General features: G+C 42.3%; 1 protein-coding gene across 1 annotated transcript; it reads left to right on the top strand.

The window, feature by feature from the left end:
• Positions 1-2164: 2164 nt before the first annotated feature.
• On the top strand, positions 2165-15398 carry CCDC174 (coiled-coil domain containing 174). Its single transcript, XM_075095960.1, has 11 exons — positions 2165-2428; positions 3866-3970; positions 4902-5002; positions 5596-5654; positions 6700-6880; positions 8842-8937; positions 10363-10499; positions 10901-10995; positions 11242-11389; positions 12414-12548; positions 14270-15398. The coding sequence occupies exons 1-11, from the start codon at positions 2387-2389 to the stop codon at positions 15181-15183; spliced, it is 2013 nt and encodes a 670-aa protein (XP_074952061.1). The 5' UTR covers positions 2165-2386; the 3' UTR covers positions 15184-15398.
• The last annotated feature ends 8409 nt before the right edge of the window (positions 15399-23807 follow it).

Here is a 23807-nt window from a genome sequence, read left to right as displayed (position 1 = left end):
GAAAAGTGCTGCTAGGAATTGAAATCTGGATGGTGTGACAAGCAGTTTGCTAAGAGATATAGGCAGGTCATGGGGGGAAAATGCAGCAGCAAGGACAGAATGCAGTATAAGCTGCGAGCAGCCTTACAGGGGCAGTGCCAAGGAAGAAGGAATCCTGCAAGCAAAGGTCTGGTTTCAGGCATCTGAAGCGGAGAGATGCCAGACAGGTGAAAAAGTGGCTTCCAGAGCAGTAGCCTGAATAGACTCAGCATTTGTATCATTTTACATCTCAGCCAGAATATATAAAGAAGCAGTGAAATACCTATACAGCTATCTACTGTTACATTTCTAAAACTGGTTACATAGGGTTCCTATCCCAAAGCCTCAGACATTCAGCTTAACCAGTGGCCATTAAATTTTAAATGCCAAGTTTTCAAGAGACTTGATGTGGTTTTGCACCTACAGTTATAAGGGGATATACAGGACCAAGCCTGACTATCAGCTCTTCAGGAACACTTCATGTTAGGCAAACCTCAAGGTAAAAATACTCCTGAGGTCCTGAAAGTGATCAACACCTACAGCACTAGAAACCCAGATGAGTGAGTAAGTGAGTCCTATCACTGCAGTGTAGCATGTGAGCAATATGGAGAACTAATGCATTCAGGGGGGAAATGTGCCCTCACACAGACACTGCCTCCAATAAAATAAAAGGTGGGAATAATTCAGAACCAGCCCTGGGTTGGGTTTGGGCTGGTTTCTCTTCTCAGTGCTGTCACTAGGTGAGGTTTGAACAAGCAACAATGCATGATTTGTTGAAGTGAGATTTAATTAGAACAGCGCAGATGTTTTCATTGCTTTGTCCTATTTTTCAGTAACGCTCATTTCTCTTCTTCTATTGCAGATTAAAATAGTAAACCTTATGGCTTTAATATGACTTACACTTTTCTGTATCTGTGGTCTCCCACCATTTTCCCTTCTCCTTTTAAAAAGCCAGAAGCAAGGCACCTTCACTAGGGCCAGAAATTGCTCTTTTTGAATTGCACACTTCACGCTCCCTGGAATACTTAGCAACTCAGTATCTCTGTCAGCTTTGCAATTCTGTGTCCATAAACTATTTAAATACGGGCCTGACCCAGCTTCCCAAACACAAAAGCAACACATTTCAAAAATCAAAAGAACTGTATCTGACGCTTCTATCAGCTGTCACATTGCCAAGCACCAACATCGGAGTACCTTGTATTTTTCTACTTTAATAAAGACGAGTGAAAGGCAGCTTCTTCTTGCAACTCCAGATAATTACGATCATCAGAATCACTTTGAATTAAAACCTATCAGACAGTTCTTTTCCTTCATGGGGATGATAAAGGATCCAATGAGCTACCCAGTCTAAATAAAACACCGAACCTCACTCCCCAAGAGCCACCTGCACTCACCTCTGAGGTTACAGAGCTGGCTCCAGCACATATAGGTGGGTTTGTATTTGGCTATTGTGGATCACACTTGTCAGTCCTGTAAAGCTGTGGCTCATTGACTCCCACCTCCCTCAGCATGGATCCATGCAGAGAGAGGACCAAGGACAGCCACATCACTTCATCCCAAGCACAAGGCAGCCCAGAGGGCGATGGTCACAGGGCTAAACCCAGACTAGTGTTGAAGGACATGGCTGCCTCCAGCTCCAGTGAGTTGTTCAGGTCTCATCTCTCCAGTCCTCATGTACCATCTAAGGCAGGGAAGAGGTTCTGGGTTTTGGTTTTGTTTGGGGTTTTGTTGGTTTTTGGTTTGGGTTTTTTTGCTGTTGATACCAAATTTCAACCATGTACTTCTTTATTTAGCCCCAACCCCAGTTCTAGGCAGGCCCACACTCCTGCCAAGCCCAACTTGATCTCTGGCCACAGTGGCCTCCCCCAGCCCCAGAGCACCCCACACCACTCTCGCTGCACTCCAGCCCCCAGGCCACACGTGGCCGTTTCCAACGGGGGACCTGAACAATTTGGTCTCCGCCTTGCCAGGAACCCTCATTTTCACACACAACTCGAGCACCGCCGAGAAGCCACAAGTAGGGAGAACTTCAGCCACCTCTGAGCCCCACCAGGCTGAGCAAGTGTCCCCCGCTGCCCCGCAGTCACAGCGAGGGGCTCTGAGGCAGCGCGGGCCTGTCATTGCGGCATGCAGCCAGCTGCGGCCTGACTGGGGCCCGGACAGCGGGGACAGCGGTGCCGACGGCACCACGCTCCTCCCCGCGCCGTCACCCCGGGCCCGCCCTGACCTCCCCAACATGGCGGCGGGGAAGGACCCGTCTGCCCTCACCGGCGGTGTCGCAAAAGCGCCTCGCTTCTGCCGCGCTTTATGGTAAAGGCCGCAAAGCGGGGAAGAAGGTGGCCAGCTGAGGCGGTTGCCGGAGGCCGCCATGGACCGGAGGAAGAAACCGCTGGACGTAGCTGCCTCGTCGGTGAGTGGGCGAACCTGGCCGGGAAGAAGCAAAAGAATCCCCTCCTAAAGGGATTATAAGGGTGTGAGGGTGGCCAGGCGTGCCCCGTGGCCGCGGCTGCGGGTGGGCCAGGCCGGCGCAGACCGTGGGGCTGGGCCCGGAGCCGCCAATGTCAGCCGCCCGCAGGGAGAACGGGGCACCGGGACTGTGCTTCTGCTCCCTCGCCCTAACCGCAGCCCTCTGAAATGTACTCCCATCAATGGAAATACTTATTTAAACGGTTATGTCGTAGCGCGTTGTGACGTCGCCTCTTGGTTTTGGGGGAGGGGGCTTGCCCCCTTCGCCTTCATGACTGAGTTTGCCCCCGTCCGTGAAGTGATGATCAAATGGGGGCCCGAGGGGGAAACGTGAGCTTATGTCCCGCCTTTTTTCCGAGGAGCAGGAGGTCCCTGTCTCGGCGGACGGGCCTCGGCCCCCAGGAGCAGCCAGGCGCTGCTCCTCTGCTCTCCAGTGCTCTGGTAACAAGGGGTTGCTCCAAACGCTTCGTTTTCCAAATACAACAATTAATGTAAACTGTGGGTTGTTGTCTATGAAACATTTAACGTCGACTTTTTAGATGATCACTTCTAAGCATTAAGGGGGAAAAAGGAGGTTTTCATTTACAACACTACGTCATTGTTACAGCAACCTGAAAAGCAACCGCTGTAGTGTTTGAGACAAGCATTAATACCAAAGTCTTCAACATTTTTATTTAAGGTATCTCTGTGAAATTTGTCTTCTGTAGGACTTGCAGGGAAAGTGGCACGATATCCTCCTCCAGACCAGGTTTTTTTAATGCAATTTCAAGATAATGCCCCTGCTGGTGATGTTTCGTGATAAAAGATGAGATGGGCATTGGTCACAGATGGCAATACTGCTTACCTATTTAAAAAAAAGAATTTATTTTAAAAAAGGAAAATCTGAAAATATGTAAATAGTACATAAAACATTGGGGAAGTGTATCTATTTCATGAAAGCAAACTTTTATCAATTCTTTTGTGAGACGGGGTTTTATCCATTATCTGATGGTTACAAGTTTCCTTTTCAAATGCAGTAGCGTTATTTCTTTAGTCCTTCTCTATCTTTTTTTTGCCATCAGGAGGCTGGTAAAATCTGTATGGAATTAGGTCTCTCTTATCCCCATTCAAGGATCAAGGATATCTTTGGGGTTTTTTTTAAAATCCCTAGTTGTAATTTGATTCCATGGTTTTTGTATATTGTTTGCTGTAAACTTAAGAGTAATCTTTGTGATCAGATCAGTGCTTTGAAGTTCCACATAGAAATGCAACCAAATGCCCATATAACTGTAAATGCCCAATTGTTTTAATAGAAATGCAATTATTGCTTTATTACAGTAACTGATGTATGTGCATGTGATGTGTCTTGGTTATTTATTTGTTTATTTTGCTGTTGATGTAGTTGGTAGATCTCAAAGCAGAACTCTTCCGAAAGCAAGAAGAATTCAAGAAAGAAAAGCTATTGAAAGATGCTGGCATCTTTGCAAAGCCCAAAACTTCTAATAAGGTAGAAATACTTTTCCATTGCTGTTTTCCGTAATTTTTGTCTCCTTAAAGTAAGGAATTTCATATCCAAATCTAAATAAATAAATACTCAGAGCTGTGTTGCTATTCAAAGAGAATCTGCGTGATGAGGATGTTGTTTAGATTTCTATCAACTCATTTCCAGGCAAGATTCTTGTGCCCAGCAGAAGACTTATGCTTATGCTCATCTAAATCATCTCATAATCTTCATTCCCCAGGGACCCACAGCTTTTTTACCTATAGGGAAAGATGGTTCTTTCTTTCTCCAAGATGTTGTATGGCTCCGTGAAAGACGGAGGACGAGAGGCTCCTCCAGAATCACTGAACTTTCTTGATAAATGCTCTGCTATCTGTTCCTCTGTATCGCAGTGTATAATAAAGAATACAGAACTGCCTCCCATGTTTTACTCTTCGCTGCACATTGGCTTTTATTCATTCTGTGGCTTTCTAGTAGTAGAATGTAGTATTGCTGCCATATTTGAAGAACGCGCAGCTTTCACGGTGTTATGCCATAAACAGGCAAACTGATTGTATTTTATATCTAAAGTGAAGGTAATGGGGAACAGAAACAATCCATAGCTTTGTTATTACTTCAGTAGTCAGCAAGATTGTTCTTATTAATTTTTTTAACTGTGACATCTTTGCCAGAATAGACTTTGTCTGATTTCTGAGTGGGGATATTTTTGCTTTTCAGCCTGTCCTTAACTATTATATCGTACTATAATCTGTGTAATTTTAGTATATACCTGCTGCATCCTACAGCACAGTAGGTATAGTTTCAAGTCAAACATGTTTAATATGTTATTTACAAAGTCTTTCTTGACCGATTTCCAAAGTTTGCGTTATGAAGTTTTAATCATTATCATTTCAATACTTTTAATTATTTCTTTGTTGTTATAAAATTGTCTCCACAGAAACCAAGCATCTGGAACAAACAAAACGCAGGAGTTGCAAATCGAGCCGAGAAAGATGTTGAGCAGAAGACAGAAGAGGAGCATATATTAGATAAATCAAGGTAACTCTTAGGCTCTGTAAGAAAGGAATGCTTTGTAGAACTTGTTTTTCAGTGTTTAGAAAAGCACATAAAGCAAGTTTTTTATAAGCAATTCCTAGCTCGTCAAAATTGTTTTCTACTATTCCAGAAATTAGCTAAGGTTTTCTCTTCAGTTTCTAAGAATAAGTGTAACTCCACATTACATCTTTCTCTTGTCTTTTTTTTTGTTTTGTTTTTCCTGTAAAAAAGTATTTCAGTATGTCATACCTGCAAATAATGGTTTAGCTTCCAGTATTTTATCTGACAGACCGCAGCAGTTAGAGGTGGAATACTTGTTACATTGTGTTCCTGCCTACTTGACAAATAACCGCTTAAAATTAATTCTGTAACTTTGCTAAAATTATTTTCAGTATAAATTCTGGCACTGGATATCTGTATCTTTAGAAAAGTCAGTTAAGGTTCAAAACAAAAAGCAGGCATAAGTCAGCTTCTAGTAAATACTTCAAGCACTCCTGGTACTTTCCTGTTCCATTTATCTATGGCTAAACTGGTCATTTGAAACTGTGTTGGGAATTGGTGGGATTGCAATGTTAATTTTTTTTTTTCCCATTCAGGAAGAAACTAGAAGAGAAAGCAAAGCTGTATGAGAAAATGACAAAAGGCGACTTCCCAGGTGAACAAAACTAGTCTAAAATTAGTATTTCTTAATATATGTGTATATATATGTAAATGTGTTTCTAAAGTTGGCGTTTCTGACTGTCTGATGATTTACAGCAGCTACACTGAATTCACTGCTTGTCTTACATGGGACATTTTTTTTGAGTTGTTGTACAAAGAGATTGACATGGGTTATTCTGCTTTGAAAGGGAGAAAAAATATAGGTACTAGAGAAAATGAAATTACTTTTTGAAGGACAGCCTGTCCTAGTAAAGCACTATGGGCTTGTTTTGCTCGGTCATTCATTAAGTGGGTGGAATATATTCTGGTTTTTCAATACACAATCTTAGAAAACCAAAATTAATTGATTCTCCATTATGCAGTCTTTGGATTGCATTGCTGATTTTCTGTCCTGCATTCTAATTCTTGGACCTTTATGAAGAGAAGCGGAACAGGAGTGGAGTTTGGCTGGTCCATATGTGAATGCCAGTCATGCGGCTAATGGGGTTAGAGAGTTCTAATCTGTCCCTTTCTTCTCTCACTCATTCAGTCCCTTGCAAGATGTAACTATTAAAATAGAATCAAAATCTCCTTGCAGTTAATCTCTAATGTTTTATTTACTGGTGTCCATCCTTGCCACATATGACCCCACTGCTTTTCTCTACTTTTTAGAAAAGTACTCTAGTCACTATGTAACTATGGCCAACACACCAAAAGTTAAGCATCGAGTAAGTGTTTGAACTGTTACGTAACAAACCCTATGCTTCTGCAAGTGTTAATGAGCAAAGTTTAGTGCAAAGGCTGCAACCTTTTCTGCATTGTACACAAACAACTAATTGCTTACAAACCCCCTAAAACTTACATTCAGAAATAGAGGTTATCACCGTGGAGCCAATTTATAGCCCTAAATTTGGCGGTGAATGAGATTTAAGTATTCCTCAATGGCGTGGCCAAGGGCATTGCTAGCAGCTGAAAAGCTGATTGCAGCTATTTTGTGTTGATTTTTTGCTCAGTTCTGTCCTTTTCATGGCTGTTCTCTAAGAATTGATTTTCTGCCTTAGATGAAGAAACTGAGGATTTGTACCTAGTGGATTTCACTCAGAAGATCATAGACAAACAGCACGAAGTACAGGAACTGTATCAGAGCGAAGCTGCTAGAAAGACTTTAGAAAAAGAGACAGATGACGAGGAAACTCAACCTGAAATAGAAATACCACCACCCATGGACCCTGATGAAGAATGGTTGGTACTACTGATTGGGCTAAGCTGCCCTGACCAGTCTGTTTCTTGACAATTGCATGAGAAAATAATTTTATTCTCCAAAGTATGTGGAGTGGCACTTTTTTTTGGGGGGGTGGAGTGGGGGTGCGGTGGGGGTGTGTGTAAATCCTACACATGGAGAAGAGATGGTAAGATTCTCTCATCTCATGTCTCATTAAAAGACAGTCATTGTTGTTACTTCCCTCTCCATGAGGTAACATCTCATCTACATCCAGGATTTTGTGAAATATCAATCGGGGAAATGTACTGTGAGACTTATTTTTTCACATAGTTTATGGGACTTCTGATCCACAGTATTGATACAGTTTTATGTTTTCGTGTCTTGAATTGAAATGTACTTTAGCAAAACATTCCCTTCTCTAATTATGTGTGACTTGCAAAATGAGCAGCCATTTTCATTGTATGACCTCCTCTTCAAAGATAGAAACTCTGATTGGAAAAAGAACATGATTTTCCAGCACTTCTTCCACTGTTCAAATGCAGCACAGCAAATAGCCTGTGACAATTTTCTGTGGCATTCCCAGTAACCACTGGTTTTTCATCCAAGACATTAGGAGTAATTATGCAACCAGTCTGACTAAACATTTTCCTTGCCCGTTTGTTTAAAATGCTTACAGAACAGAGATTTTACTTCTGGTAGTCAGTTTAAAACAGCAGAAACCAGTACGAAACAGGGCAGCTCTGTTCTCCAGTTTATTAGGCCAAGACAGGATTTGCAATGTAATGTGTCAGAATAAACTGGGAGAATGAATCCAGCAGAGTACCAGAAGACTGCTAGGTTGGAAAGGCAGGTACACCCATTACCAGCATCTTAACTGAAATTCAAGATGAAACTCTCAGTGAGCGATGGGCTCAAACTGCCTTGTGCTCTTGTCACTGTAAAGTCCCAGAAATTTGAACTGATATATTTCACTGTTCACATGGTGCTTTTCTATTATTGCTTGCATCTTACATCAATTACATGTATTATTAATAATATATTATCTATCGCGGTGAGGCCATATCCTAATGAGGATATTTGGGTGCTAGCACCATTGATCGCTGCAGAATAATTAGCATTTTTCATTACCTCTAGTTACATCTTCACTGTAGGGAATGCAGATTTTTTTTTTTCCTACCGATGTTACATTATAATGAAAAAGACCACTGAGTATACACTAAGCTTTAGATATCCTTACAAATTATGTAAAATACATAACCTGCTAAAAGCACGGATCTTCAAAAGTTTGATTTTTGGGAACTAGATTGCCAGTCATACTTTTTCAGATGTAATATGAATTCTTTAGAATGGGATAACTGAGGCAGCTTGATGCTAAAGAACTTTCTAGCATTACAGGAGAATAAGTATAGCTCTTAACAGCTTTTTTGACACTGTAAATTAAGTGTTCAGTACTACAAAGAGTTGAATAAGAAGCACAATATGTGCTTCAAAGGAACATTTTGCTTGCATTTTAGTTAGCCTTTGTTATGGCAGTTGAATGAACGCTATCAGCCTATTCTAAATGAGCTTTAGACTGATAACTGAAATATACTGTAGCAATTTCATACCCGCAAGAAGTCAATGCCACCTCCTTAATTTCACATGGGAAGCAAATACTAGGCTCAGTATTATTCTGGTGTGAGAACTACACAACATTGTAACTTTTGAACATTTTTTTAATACCGTCTTATTGCCAAGGCAAACAGCCAGCTCAAAGTGAGATTGAGTTAATGTCTGTGATAAAACCATCATGTGCCGTGTTCGGAATGTATCCTCTTAACCTGCAAGTCTGTTAATTGAAAGGTAGAAGCTGTCACACATGGAGAGACCGAGACGTGATGAATACTCCTTGGAAAGCGTCACTGCTTCTGTCTTCTGGTTAAGAGTTCTGTAAATCTGCAAACAGACGTTCTGCATCAAATTTCCTTTGCTTTCTTTACAGGGTTGATTATGTTGATTTCTTGGGCCGATCTAGACGCTGTATGAAGAAGGATTTGCCAAGTCTGCTTAAAATGGATCAAGAGCTTCAAGGGAAAAGGTGTGGTTTCTCTAATGGAAGCACATGTTTCTTGCAGTATTTACATACATTTTTTTCCTGAGAAGGAAGAGAGGCTGTTCTTTGTTATGCCATTCTCAGTCCAGAATTGTTGATGCTACTGCTTCTCTAGATATACTTTACACCAACTTCTGCTGGTTACTACATTGTGCCTTGAAAAATAGACAGAGTAGCTAGAGAGCAATTGTGCATGACTCTGATTTTACCAAACTTAAAAATCAAATTTTTTATCAAAATATTATAAATTCATATAGTATTCCAAGGCTTCTATTTTATTTCACCCTGGCAGTTCACCATTTGAAATACGTGGCTGGTGTATTGGTTTTAAATTGCAACAGAATGGAGGTCGTGGATATCAAATAAAAGCCCGAATGAAATTTTTAGTAGATTACTGAGGCACGCTCTTTGATGTAACTGCAGACCAAATCAGCTTGCAGAGAAATTTCTAACGAATTAACTTGGCAATCTCTCAGATATTTGATGCATCTTTTAAAACTGTGGTCCTTGTATGGAGATTATATTTTATTATACCTTCCAGAAAATGCCAGAGAAGTGATTCCCAGTTCTGTTTAACCTGGAAACTGATTATAGTCCTTTAGCAATACTAAATTCATCACGGCATTCAAAGGGAATTTGTTAGATCTCCATTTGTTTGGTTTTTGTTTGTTCTGTTAAACAGCTGTTGAACGGGTCTTCTGTTAAAATTATTATGGCAGCACTGGGAATTGTTTTCAGGAAATAATCTAAAGGCACCTCAGCTGAGGCTTTACTGTTGCTGTATTGAAAATTCTTTCACATAACTACACATTACCGTGTTATCTATATTTTAAATGTAAGATGGAGAATACAAGTGCCTTGAAATTGCAGTCTCTGCATCGATACGGGTAACAGTCTGTCAGCAAAACCGGGTTTGGCTAGACAATAAAAGATCCTGCTGCTTCTCTTGGGAAAACAAAAATATTTCCCATATTGGGTATTAATATTTGGCATGGACTTCTAGGGTAAATTAATGGCTAGCTTTTCGTTATTTCAAATACCTTTCATTTTCTTACGCTAAATCTGAAACGTTTCTATATGCAGTTGCTAGCACCCCAACAGATGCCAATAAAAGTGATTATCTCATCTCCCATTCTGTGATTTGATAATGATTTCATAACGCCTGTAAGAAAGGATATTATTTTAAGTCTTCTAATGATGTGTTCAACTAGGACCTTGTTTCAGAGGTAGTTTTGTATTTCTGTCTTCACCATGCACCATAGTCATCAATGCTGCGTCACTAACTGGTGCCTGCAACGATCTGTTTTGTAAAAGCTGCAGGAGTGGATCAGACGCAATCATACTTTCAGTGTTTGACACTGTAAAACTGGTAAGTTTTGCTCTGTAATCCATAACTTTTTTTTTAATTAGACAAGTTCCTGATGGGAATACTTTGTTATCTGAAGACATGAGAAGAGAACTTCAAAGGCAGCAGTGGGAAAAAGAAGAAGAAGAAGCCCTCAGAAAACCAATGGGACCCATACATTATGAGGACATTCGAGAAAATGGTATGCTTCCATACTGTATATCACATATCTTTATATCACCAAAGAGATTGGTTTTGGAGGAAGCAAGGGAAAGTTTTTTCCAGTGCCTTTAGGACAAACTTCAGGTGTATGTTAAGCCATGTGTGTAATAACCATTCAGATTTCCAGTACATAAATCTAGGTTTATTTTTCCTCAAATTGAATTTTTCTCAAATGTGTTTTTCAAATTTCATTACATTCTCCTGTTTTCCTCTTCTGGAAGCATCATCTAAAACAAGCCTATTTTAGCCATCTAAAACTAATGCGGTGTATGTTGTTGGGAGTAACTCAGTGCCTGAAAGCAGGGTGCATGGTGCTTGTAGTTACTGTCAGTCATAAACTGAGTGTAACTTAAATTTATTGATTTTTCTTCCTGTTTACAGAGGCCAGACAGCTTGGTGTTGGTTACTTTGCCTTCTCTCGTGACAAAGAACTTAGGAATAAACAACGGGCAACACTGGATATGCTCAGAGAGCAGGTATGACTTCACAGAGCAAATAGGGGTACAAGGGCATCCTAGTTTCAGTGGTCACCGTATTAGATTTGTTGTGTAAGTCTTACACGAGGTGATGCCTGCAACTGACTCCAAAAAAAACTGGGCATCTTTTTCCCTGTTGAAACATGGTACTTGATGAGGATTGCTTTTAGTTGTTTAGTGAAGGAAGATACGTAGTTGATTCTAGTAACAAAGGAAGATTAATTTCTGTTTTTCTTTCCTGTTAAGACACTTGATCAGAGGACCAAACGTGAACAGTTAAAAGAAAAAAGGAAGGCAGCTCTAGATGCAAGGCTGTCTAAACTTAGAGCACGGAAGATTAAGAAGTTAAGGGAAGCTGGATTAGACGAAGAGGCAGAAAAATTGGAGAATGGAGGTATGATCTGCTGCCTTTTTAAGTTAAATACTTGCTATTTCATCTTGTACATGACTGATGGACAGGCACACTCAAATTGATTTAGGTTTGGGCTTTCAATATATTACATAAGTATTATGTATATAATAAGTATTATGTATTCTATATATGCAATTACTATAACTGTTCAGATAGTGAGAGTTCATACAGTTGTGTGTAGATACAAAATCATGCCAGAAATAGCTTAATAATGCAGGTAGAAATAAGATATGTAGATTGTAGGCTTTTTTTGACTCACACCTGACAGCAGGAATTATGTGAGTTAATTATGCAGGTTGAGGTTAGAGCTGCTGAAACTTTACTGGCTTTTACTTTTTTTAAGATGAAGTTAAATAAAAGTAGTAACAAGTTAATGTTGGTATCATATACACTCCTACAGTTTCAGTGCAGTCGGTAAATTGGACATACAGCTGACTTCAGGATTTAGGATGATGAATTTGAATCTCTGCAGTGTCTCCCTTATGGTACTGCTAGTAAACTTGTACTGTGTGTCTTCTACTGTAAAACGTAGCTAATGTTTCACTGTGTCAGAATTTTCTGCAAGTGATTAATTATGAAGTGTTCTGAAAACAAAGAACAGTAAGAATGCAAACTGTTTTCTCCAGTAAATGAAATGGAGATGATATGCTAATGTTCGTGTGTTTATCTAATTTTCTAACTTCAGTATAACACTCAGCACATTCCTTTTTTGGGTTATTAGGAATAGAGCAGTCTTTTTGATACAACTAGACAGCTAACAAAGTGTCTCTTGGTAGACAGGCTGCCTGATTATCTGGCTTACCCATTATCTTTTCTGAACTAATATGCAGTAATTTAAAAAAAATCGAACCAACATCCCCACTCAGATGCATTTCATTATTAGAATTAAATTTGTTTGCTAGTATGAGCTCTATAAATGCAAATAACTCTTGCTTCCTATTCCTCCTATGAAGTTCATATAGATTTTATCCCATTGCTAACAAAAACAACTCTTTCTGTAACATAGAGTTGAAAGGTGTTACTGACGAACCAGAAGCTCCGAAAGTTACTGCAGCGAGTAGAAAGGTAGAGGTTGTCATCCAGGAGAGAAGAGATACAAAGCCTGGTGTGCCTTATGTCCGAGAGTGGGATAAAGGCAAAGGTAAGGAAATGTAAATTCAGAAGCATCCTCTGGAAGCAGTGTGCACGCTGCTATTTTTATTTCTGTTTTGTGGCAAAGTATGGTAAGGCTGAGAAGCAACTAGATACTTCCTCCCTTTGTATTGACAACTATCTAGTGCCCAGTGCAGCCATTGACAAGGCTTTAGCGCCCATAGCTGCTATAATGTCCCCATAGTTTTTTCTTCTACATTAGTTGTTCCATTTCTGGATGATCCAGAGAGGTTGACAGAATGACAGATTTCATAGTTTGTAAGATTTATTGTCTTTCAGTGTGATGTTTTCTTGATGTATTTCTGTAGTTTGTGCTATGTGATGGCAGGATGTGTTACACTGAAACAGGTACAGGACGATACTAAAAAATGATGCAAGCAGAGGCCACTTCAGTGCCAATGTCCCATCCTGAAGCATCTTCCTTGTCACAACATCAAGTGATGGCTGTCTTCTGGATCCTTCCCAAGCCCATTCACTCGTTTTGCACCAGTTATCTAAGCTCATGCCATTCTTGTGTCTGACACCTGATTCCTAAGTAAAAGCAAACAAAGAATAGGCAAAGCACATTAGTGTCCACCTTCTTCAGTACTCCGTTAAAAGCAGCATTCCTATTCTGTCCAATACTGGTATTACCAGCTTCTCTTTGCTTTTCACAGTCTCTTTTTGTGTTCAGTTAATGAACATCATTCTGAGGGGAAACTCTGGTTCCATTAAAACCCAAAACTTTCAGGTCCTCTGTTAAATCTTTATCCTGCCTGATACTGGTTTTTTACTACCTCTGAGGAATCCTCGTATCTGACCAACACCGAAGCAGCACTGTACAAATGTTACACTCCAGAAAGCAACTTGCTCTAAAATGCGAAGTAAAGTAACTGTGGTGTGCTGAACATAAACGTAACACAAGCATCTAAATTAGTATAAGAAGGGATAAACAAAACTCTTTACTCTTAGATGGTTTCTTCCTTACTCCTTATTTCATATTTTTTTACATTTATACCACAGCAAAGGAAGAAATTCTCTGATATGGGCTCTATTTTGCTACATCAGACAAACATGTAGCCCTTCTGTATCAAAATTTTCTACTTAATTTATTACAGAAGTCTTGGTAGAAATGAATACTGAAAAGAATTTACTGGTTTTAGAGAGTAGGTTTGGAGGACATCTTCGGAGCAGGTTTGGGGGATGTCTTTTTAAGTGTGGTGAACTTGAGCTGTGATTCCATTGCAGTACTTCTGCTGATTTCTGATTAAAAATAGTCCTGCTGTCATAGTAACTAGAATATCTACCACTTCTGTTGAAATAAAGAAGTTACTGGTTTTTGCCTGTGCCCGCTAGAGTTAATCTCATCATCTGTCTTCTAATAACTAAGTTCGTAATGCTTTGTTTGGTTTTGGTTTGTATTTTGATTCACCCCTAACTAATTAGTCATTTTTCATAACCAATGACCACATCGTTAAAGGATCTTAAAGTGACTAGGATGAGTTACATAGAAGATGGCGGTTATCTTTAATGCACAATGCGTGCGTTCCTGCTCTGTAAAGAAAGTGGACTGTCAGCTTAGCCAGCAATCTAGTACTGGATGAAAAAGTAGCTTCAAATGGTTTTGCACAGCTGCATCTTCTCTTTTTGCTAATTTGTTTCCCTCCTTTCTGACTGGTCTTCAGACCCTGAAATCTATATTCAATCTACCATTTTCCCTGTTTCTAACAGAATTGATGTTTGGACAATGGTCAAAGAAACAGGAAGAACTCAGAGATGAGCGAGATCCAGAATTTGCACCACCTTCTGATTACTTTATGGGACAAAAGAAAGATGATGATTACAGAAGTCAGAATTTGAACAGTCCTGAAACCTCCTCCGAAAAACTAGAAACAGATACAGCACAAAAGCAACAGATGCCATCAGTGCAGGCCAGCGGCAGCAGCACTGAAGATGTGCCACCATCAGCACAGGCTTACCACAGCAACATTCAAGACGAGTCAGCATCAAGAGAGGCCTGTGGCAGTGACGCACGCGATGCACCATCATCAACAGAGGATGACAGCAGCGATGATGAGGATATGCCGCCGTCCATGCAGGCCTATGGCTACGGTGCTCAAGGTGTGCCGCAGTCAATGCAGACTTATGGCTATGGTGTTCAAGATGTGCTGTCGTCAGTGCAGGCTTACGGCTACGGCGCTCATGATATGCCCTTTCCAATGCAGGCTTACAGCTACGGTGCTCAAGGTGTGCTGCCACCAATGCACACTTATGGTTATGGCGCTCCTGGTATGCCGTTTCCAATGCAGCCTTACAGCTACGGCGCCCAAGATGTGCCGCCGGCGATGCATGCCTGCGGCTGCAGCACCCAAGATGTACTGCCGGCGATGCATGCCTGCGGCTGTGGCGCCCAAGATGTACTGCCGGCGATGCATGCCTGCGGCTGTGGCGCCCAAGATGTACCGCCGTCAGCGCAGGCCTGCGGCTGTGACGCCCAAGATGTGCTGCCGTCAGCGCAGGCCTGCGGCTGTGACGCCCAAGATGTGCCGCCGTCAGTGCAAACTGACAGCAGTGACGCTCAAAATCAAGAACCACTTTACCAAAGTTTAGATGACATGCTGTCTTATTACAGACAAGTGACTTGATCTGCACAAAAAGATAAGCAAGAATCATGATTTAAAGAACTGAAATAATATTCTTGCCAAGAAGAGAATTCTATTTTCCCACATCTGGGAAAAATAAGTTTCTGTAAGCAGATCAAAATAAATTTCTGGAAACCTAAGCTATTTTACATCACGACTGTACTTTTGTCCTGTTGGAGTTCTTTTTTCCCCCCTTTATTAAAATTATGTGGGGTTGGGGTTTTTTTGTTGTTTTTTTAGTACTTATTAGTTTAGTACATATTTCATTTCAACTCTTTGTCACTAACACCTGAGCTTTGGGGTATATTAATGGCTTTCTTTCAATAGATTAACTCTTCCTTTAGTCTGTGATTCCCCAGCTCGCTTCTGGTTTGGAGGTACTTACAAGTTCAGTGATATGTGTTGAAACAGTATTGAAATGGCAGGCCCTCTGCTGCTAAATACAGAAAGATTTTAGGAAATTTGTTACCTACTTAATCTCCTGCCTTGAGGAAGTACAGAATATTATCTAGTGAACAGTGGTGGAGAGTAGTTCACATGGTCATAATGGCTTCTGCATGTCTGAGGTCAGTATGTAACTCATAATTTTGTGGAGAGAGGCTGATTGTTAGACAAAGAACAAACGTTTCACTGAAGGAGAAGTCTTGACACCTGAAATTACTGTTAATGGTTTAGAAAATGCCCTCATAATTCCCCAAATGCATTTTTCTTGCATCACCTGTTATATCTACAGTTTTATTTAATACTTTTTTCCAAAAACTGTGATACTGCCGTCATTGTATGTAAAAAGCAGACTGACCTTTACCAAACAAGCTAGTATTTGAGAATTTCAGTAAATGAGAATAATATGTATTTACCTTGGAGAACATTTTTATTTGTGAAGATAATTTAGATATACCCATTTCTATTTTTAAAAGCTCTCATAAGGGTAAGATCTAGAGAAGCATGTTAGAATGAGAATTCCATAGAGTGTTGTCATGGTTTAGCCCCAGTCAGCAGCCAAGCCCCACGCAGCTGCTCGCTCACTCCCCCCTGGTGGGACGGGGGAGAGAATCGGAAGAGTAAAAGTGAGGCAACTCATGGGCTGAGATAAAGACAGTTCAATAGGTAAGGCAACAGCTGCGCGCACAAGCAAGCAAAACAAGGGATTCATTCACTCCTTCCCATGGGCAGGCAGGTGCTCAGCCCTCTCCAGGAAAGCAGGGCTCCATCACGTGTAGCAGTTACTTGGGAAGACAAACCACCATCACTCCAAACGTCCCCCCCTTCCTTCTTCTTGCCCCAGCTTTATATACTGAGCATGACATCATATGGTATGGAATATCCCTGTGGTCAGTTTGGGTCAGCTGTCCTGGCTGTGTCTCCTCCCAGCTCCTTGTGCACCTGGCAGAGCACAGGGAGCTGAAAAAGTCCTTGACCAGTGTAAGTGCTACGTAGCAACAACTAAAACACCTCTGCATCATCACTACTGTTTCCAGCCAAAATCTAAAACTTAGCCCCATACTAGCTACTATGAAGAAGTTTAACTCTATCCCAGCTGAAACCAGGACAAGTGTCTAAAGTTAAATGGCAATGATACTGTCAAAGTAGTGAACGTTTGAATGAAATGGTGAACTGGCCAAAGAGAGATAATGTGCTACTCTTGAGTGCTTCAGTCAGATTTCAGGCTGCTTTGCAAAGTCTGGTGAACAGCAGTGTGTTCAAGGTCACTGAGCAAACTTAGCAACCTGCAGAACACATTCACTGTTCCTAAACTCTGTTTTAACTTCAGCTAGTAAATGCACTTCCCTCTCTCCCCAATCCTGTATCACTGGCTTTTGCACAGGAATTTGCAGAGCAGGTACAGGGCCTCACAGGAGGAATAACACCCCACAAGAGCACCAGCAGTACCATTTTAAAGCCACAAAATACCCATCTTCTATCCTTACCAAATGGTTAAGAGACTAGAGCTTTATGGTAACTTTGGGTTTCTGTTTCTCTGAACAGACCTAGAACTTGAGGATAGTATGGTCTTGAGGATACTATTAATGGCCACACCCACCTGAAATGCACAGAAAGTTCAGCAGCAGCTTCTTGGTTTTGCTGCTGCTGACACTGACCTGAACTCAGCTGTTTTGTGTGGCGTTAGGGTGGATATTTCTCCCTTTCCTTGAATCTCTTCAGTGTTAAAAAAGAACCTGAAAATAAGTGATTATTGCACAGTAATCACTAAAAGGAAGATGTTATAAATCCATCTGTTTTTTACTAAATGTGACAGCATCAACACATAAATAAACAACTCATAAATTTGGTACAATCTCAGGTTAGTCAATATCCATGAGAAGACAGTGTAGTCTTACCAATTTCCTGTATGAAATTCTGCCAGTATACACTTATTTTCTGCTACTTATTTCATAGTAACATCGAAGTAGTCTCTGATGACCCTGATCTGAGTAGAATTTGTTCAAATGCTGCATCACCTCATACTAAATTTTGAGTTGAAAACAGATGTGTTGTGTTTAGCAGCTTTCTTCCACAAAGGTAGTAAGTGGTCAAAACACAAATTTCAAATTTGAATAGTTAGGAAAACGGTCATCTTGCAATGATACCAGTTGTTCAACTGGTACATAGAAACTGATATTAAATGTCATAATATTTTGTAAAGAAGTGTTTGGCTGCCTACAGAGTGAGCAAGGCAAAAGCTAATTACTAAACTACAGTTATTTGCAAAGACTCTACTACTTCTTTAGGGTATCAAACAAGTTTGAGTAAATTTCCCAGGTGTCCGCTACCAGATTCCACTGCCGTGCTTCACCAGGGGGATCCCCGCCTTTGTCCTCATGTTTAACCATGATCCGCTCGTAGGACTGGAACATGTCTAATACCATGTCAACAGAAGTGACTAAATGGTGACTGTCATGTTTAAGCTATTTAATTAGGGCAGTCTGGTTGTTACAGCACAAGAAATAAAGGACCTTATTCAGATCCTAACAACAGTCTGGGAAAGCTTTGTTCAAACAATATAACTTCTGTGCACGTGAGCAAATGCTAAGCTGGGGCTCAAAACAGCTTAGCTCTATGTTGGAATAAACATGGGAATAAACATCTAAGACTGCAGGGATGAATGTCAGGGACTCCTGACAGATGTTTTGCAAAAGCCCTTTATTGTCAGCTTTTCATTGCTTATGTATCTTTTCGACACATTCCTCACGTGATCACGCGCACAATTTCTGTTATTCGTCAGCTAGCTCTAAACACATGCCTTATGCTACAGTTTTGCTTTTGTTTTTGTTTTTGCTTACTCAAATTCTTCTTGGCATTTCCCAAATTCCTGTTTCTGTCTTTTACTGCCGCGTTGCTTCAGTTCAAATACGTGTCAAACAGTGCTAGGTTACTTGCAAATTCATCCCCCACGTAAGACTTCACTTGGAACAGGCAATTTCAATGTGTGAGGCAGGGTAGAAGTGGTTTGCAGCTTAGAAACACTGCTTTTTTAAAGCAGGTAAGTATTTTTTGAAATCTATTGGAAAAACAATCCCTTTTGACCAGAGCTGCTTTAACTAATACATATTTAAACTTCATAGCAAGAAAGAATTTGGTACTATAGTTTCTTGGTTCCTACAAATAAAATCAGACTGAATGAGCGATTCTGCTTTTTGAAAGAAATGGGAAAAAAGATTTTAAAAACTGACATGTATTTTATATCTTTGAAAGGTCAAAACTTAGAAGCCCCTGTAAAGCCCTTTGAAGATGGGGGTCCAAATGGTACCGTTACAGTCTGGAGGAAAGGGAAGTGGAAGATGGAGCTTGGCAGAGCTGCTAAAGGCTGCAAAGGAACCACTAGTCTGTGCCAAGCTAGACCCAGGAGCTCTGTGCTCAAACTGTCATTGTATCTCTGTGTTACCTTGTGTCCCTCTTTCTCATTTTTTGTCTGTTTGAGGCAGCTGTGGGAGGAAGGATCAACTGAAACATAAAAGCATGAGAACCTCCCCAGCATGTTTTGAAGTTTGCTGGGCAGTGCAGTGAAGCCTTTTGGGATGTTGTGGGTTGCGTACTTTGCACTTTCTTAGCTGCTCTCAGTCTAGAATCACCATACATTACAATTATTTATTAATTAAGCCTCAGAATATTCTTCTGACGTAAGATAATAACACTATCCCCATTTTGTGGAAAGAAGACGACTAAAAGGCAAAATGTCTTACACAAGGTCACAGAGCAAGTTGGTGGCAGAGCAGAAGTTCAAACCCAGTCCTCCAGGCTGGCTGACATAATGCTAGAGAAGTTTTGTATTTAAGACCTCATATGGATCAGTATGTGGAAGTCATTCAGAGTACGGTATGATTACCTTGGAGCTGAACTAATGCTAAAGAGTGGGTTAAGTACTTTAAAACATTAGAGATTGACTTGAATTCATTATGGCAATCCTATCCTTCGATTGATTTCCCTATAAAGAATATTTGCACCTATTCTGCTACTATTTTAATCATTGACATTCATTCCCTACTGCCTTCTGGGCTTGGTTTTTTCTACGCCCTTCAGACTGTGGGTAATTTTATGTATCTATGTGACTGAGGACCTATATTGTCTTTGCATTAGTTTAACGCTGAGCTGAAGCTGCACTAAGGAATGAAATGCCATTTATTACATAGCATTAGGTAGAAACATACAGTCAAAGTGCTCCTTTGTTCAGCTTCATTTCCGTAGCCTAACATTAAACACAGGAGGACTGTTGGCCAGGAAGGCAGTTCAATGTCTACATTAAACTGAAACCTATTGAGAACAGCCTTCCCACAGCAGCAATCTGTCACTTTGCCATTTGGTCTCCTTCCCTCTCGTCTTGATTTTTGGCTGAAACGCTTTTGCATATTCTCTCATGCTGTGGAGCACACATTTATATTCAATCTATTTGATTCTTATTTCACTCAGACCACCCCAAGTTAGCTCCACTGTGATGGACAACCTCATTAATTTCATTTAGTAATTCCTGGGTGTGCTGGTTTTGGCTGAGAAGGGGTTAATTCTCCTCACTGTGGGGGTCGGCTCCCTTTCCAGCTTCCCGCGCTCTGCCGCGTGGCGTGGCAGGGGGGGACTGGGAGGGGCAGGGCCATGGCGGGGGCGGCTGACCCCGACTGGCCAATGGCAGGTTCATTCCATACCATGTGACACCATGACCAGTATATTGAGGGGGGGCAGTTGCAGCTCAGGGAGGCGCGGCGTCGGGTCGGCGGGCGGCTGCGGCGCGTGCGGTTTGTTCCGGCGGTTCGTTCCCCCTCTCCCCTCCCTTCCCCCTCCCCCGGGGCTTTGCGCCTCTCGTTGTTCTCCTTTACATTGCATTTCTGTTGTTGCTTCTTTTAATTTTAATTATTAAAATGTTCTTATCCCAACCCGCGAGCGTTACCCTTCTGATTCTCTTCCCCCATCTACCGGTGGGGGAGTGAGCGAGCGACTGTGTGGGGCTGAGCTGCCGGCTAAACCACGACACTGGGGCAAATAATTGCTTATTGATACACTGCCAAGGTTATATTTCTGTCATGTTCTGGCCAAATCTAGAGGAGGTTGTCTCCCATTCCTTCTTCCTCCCCATTTTAAACTACGCCCCTCAAGTTACCTGCCTTGACACCAGTGGAAAATGGGTGTGCACTTGGGCTGCGTTGGTAAGGATCTGCCACCATCAGTACATGACTGATGTAAGTAAAGCGAAGCAACCTTGTGTTTTCACTCTTCTCTGAGCATCCAAAATTGTGGGCACGCTCTATCTATGGTTGCAGTTCATGTGTTGGAACTGAGCTCTGCCCCAAAAGGTACCAGTGGTGGCTCCTGTTGCCTTCAGTGTTCCACACAGACGGGCAACACATCTAAAGTAGCTTTGCCCCACACCTTTGTGCGAGTATTTTTTCTGATACACAAGTTATCTTTGTCCAAAATGCAAAAAGCATTCAAGCAGGCTTGAATTTCAACCTTCACCTGCTCTATCTAGCTGGCAGGACTCAATGTGGTCTCCAGAGAAGCACCGTTAGCGAACACAATTTTCTCTGTGTCACCAAAGGCTGATTTTTTTTTTTACCCCCTTGGAGGTCAGCAGGGATCTGGATCTGTCTGTGAACTATTAGCATGTCAGATAAGGCTGCTAGAAGGGGTAAAAATATCCTCTGCAGTTCTGTAATGTTAGAGGCAGATATGGTATCGATTACATTGTCCTTGTTACTTGTTTTTAAAACAAATGGCTCTCCAAGTCCTTGGGTGTCCAGAAGGCCTGGTCCTGATACCAGTTCTATCAGTAGCTCTAGAGTTGTTAAAACCTAGTCCTGCTAGAACCTAATGTCTCCCATCTTGTAGTGAACTTGGACCAAGACCTTCCCTCCTTTCCTTTATTTTTGGTCTTTTGAAATTTTGGCTAAAATTTATGTCCAGCCTTGACCCATAAGACCCAAGGTACTGACTTTGCATCATAAAGTAGTTAAAGAGGTTAAACAGAGGCAAGAACAAATGTAAAAACATACCAGGAGCTGGTTAGTGTACAGATGATTGGATTAATTTCTCCCTCTGTCAAAGATACAGCCCCAAGCAGGCCACAGAAAGTTGAACTTACGTAAAAATTCAATGGAAATTTAACAGTTCTAGCTGGAAGTTTACTTTGTACTTAGGAAAGTGCTTTGCTTGCTTTCTCTAATTAAACCAAACCAAAATTCCATTTTCACAGTCTGAGAAGTAAATACTATCCTTAGGAAGCATCTAAGGAAGAAAAATAACGCCTGTACTTCTGGGAAGTTTAAAATGAGGTTAGCCTCATTTAAAAAGAGGGATCCAGGGGAAATGCAAGATGTTGCTCTGGTGTTGTGCTGCCAGCCAAGCCACAAACTCATGTCATAATTTGAGACACAGAGGTGCCCGATTGTGTTCAGCCCCCATTGCACTCAATTATTAATGTGCTTTGACCTTTAAGTACAAAGTGACTGAAACCTTACATATATTAATGGTAACACGGGCTTTTTCAGACAGAAGCATTGTATGACTGTAACTGTTGCAGTTACCCAGCCTGCCAGATCATGTTGCAGCTGTGACCAGAATTCAGAGAACGATCCTTCTGCTTGTATCACTCAGAGAGGCTTCTAGCCTTTATCCAGAGGTGCTAACACCATTCACTGCCTATCCTGTATTGCTCTAGGTGTTCTTTTCACTCGGACCAGTGTAAATCACCTGAATTTATTCATATAGGTTGTGAAATACCTTAGCACTCAGGTAAGAAATCCAGAGTAGCTTCATCAGAGATACTAAGGAGCCAATCTACTATAGTTGTGTAACAACTAAACAGTTTCATCTCATTCTAACAATCTCTCCCTCACTTTGTTTACCCTGTCATGCCTTGACGTTTCCAAAGACATTCTTCCCATATTTTCCTGTAGCTGCACCACTAAGATGGCTGCACCCCTAAGACAGGAATACAGGAGTATATATGTTAAGTAGCATACAGGAACACCAGAGATCCTCTCCCTCATAGCATCCAGGGCTACCCTTCTCCCCAAACCCACCAAAGTAACACCAAAGCTGATTCACCGAAAGCTTTAAAGAACATACAGGCATGGTTTTAGACCAGAAAGGGGGCACCACACTGTGCTGTCGTCCAGAAAATCCAGCTCCCAAAAAAACGGATAACTTCTGCACAAAGGGCACTGAGAAAACTATTATGTCCTTGCACGGTTCCAGGTGGTGGGATGCTGTGGCACAAACATACAGACGACTGTAGTCCTTGAGGAACTCCATAACAAAACATGTCCAAGGTTTGCTCTATTAGACAAGACCTCCAGGACCTTGTCCACAGATGCTGGAAAACACCTCTCTCACGCTTAGAGCCAGCAGCGAACACAGCAGCAGGGAAAGGGGTAGAAAGTTTTTCTCTTTGGGGAGGCCTCCATGTTACAGAACGGTCAGCCCGGGATGCCAAGCTGTGGCCCTGCACACAAGCGCCTCCCTTACCGCATTAGGGATGCTCTGACCCTGTGGTCGGAGGCCCCGGAGTGCCGGCGGTCCCGGAGTGCCAGCGCCCACCCGAAACTCGCCGTGAGGCGGGAGCCTCTCGGCACAAGGCGCATGCGCGCAGGCTGCACGGCCACCGCATGCGCAGTGCGGCGCTCCCCGGGCGAGCAGGCACTCGGGTGGCTTTGCCGGGCAGGGCCACCGGCCGCCCGCGGCCGTGGCCCTGTGGGAGGCTCCGTGGAGCCGCACCGCGGCGGCACTGCCGGGCAGCAGGCAAAGACGGGGCTACACCCCTGCCTTGGGAGGTCCGGGGAGGTGACCCGCTGCCGCGGCGGGAAGCGTCGCGCATGCGCAAGCTGCACGCCTGCAAGCCTAGGACGTGCGTGAGCGAGCGCCGCGTCGTCAGTGCGCGTGCGTCAGCGGCGATTTCGCAGGCCCTCGGCGTGAGGAAGGCGTGCGCATGCGCAAGTCCACAGCCCGCCCGCGGTGTGGGTGAGGAAGGTGTCCGGGGGTGTGTGGTATCCCGCGGCTGCACTGCGCATGCGCTCGGCGGTTGCCTGCACCGCCGCGGCGAGACCGCTAGGGGGCGGCAGAGGCTCGCGATCCCCGCTCCCGCCGCCCGCCTGAGGGGCCGCTGTCCGCCTCGGACCGTAACACCCCCAGCCCTCTAGGAA

The sequence above is a fragment of the Phalacrocorax aristotelis genome, chromosome 6 (genome assembly GCF_949628215.1).
Source record: "Phalacrocorax aristotelis chromosome 6, bGulAri2.1, whole genome shotgun sequence".
Taxonomy (NCBI): domain Eukaryota; kingdom Metazoa; phylum Chordata; class Aves; order Suliformes; family Phalacrocoracidae; genus Phalacrocorax; species Phalacrocorax aristotelis.
Note: the sequence above shows the minus strand (reverse complement) of the source record. Positions and strands in the feature narration are given on the sequence as shown.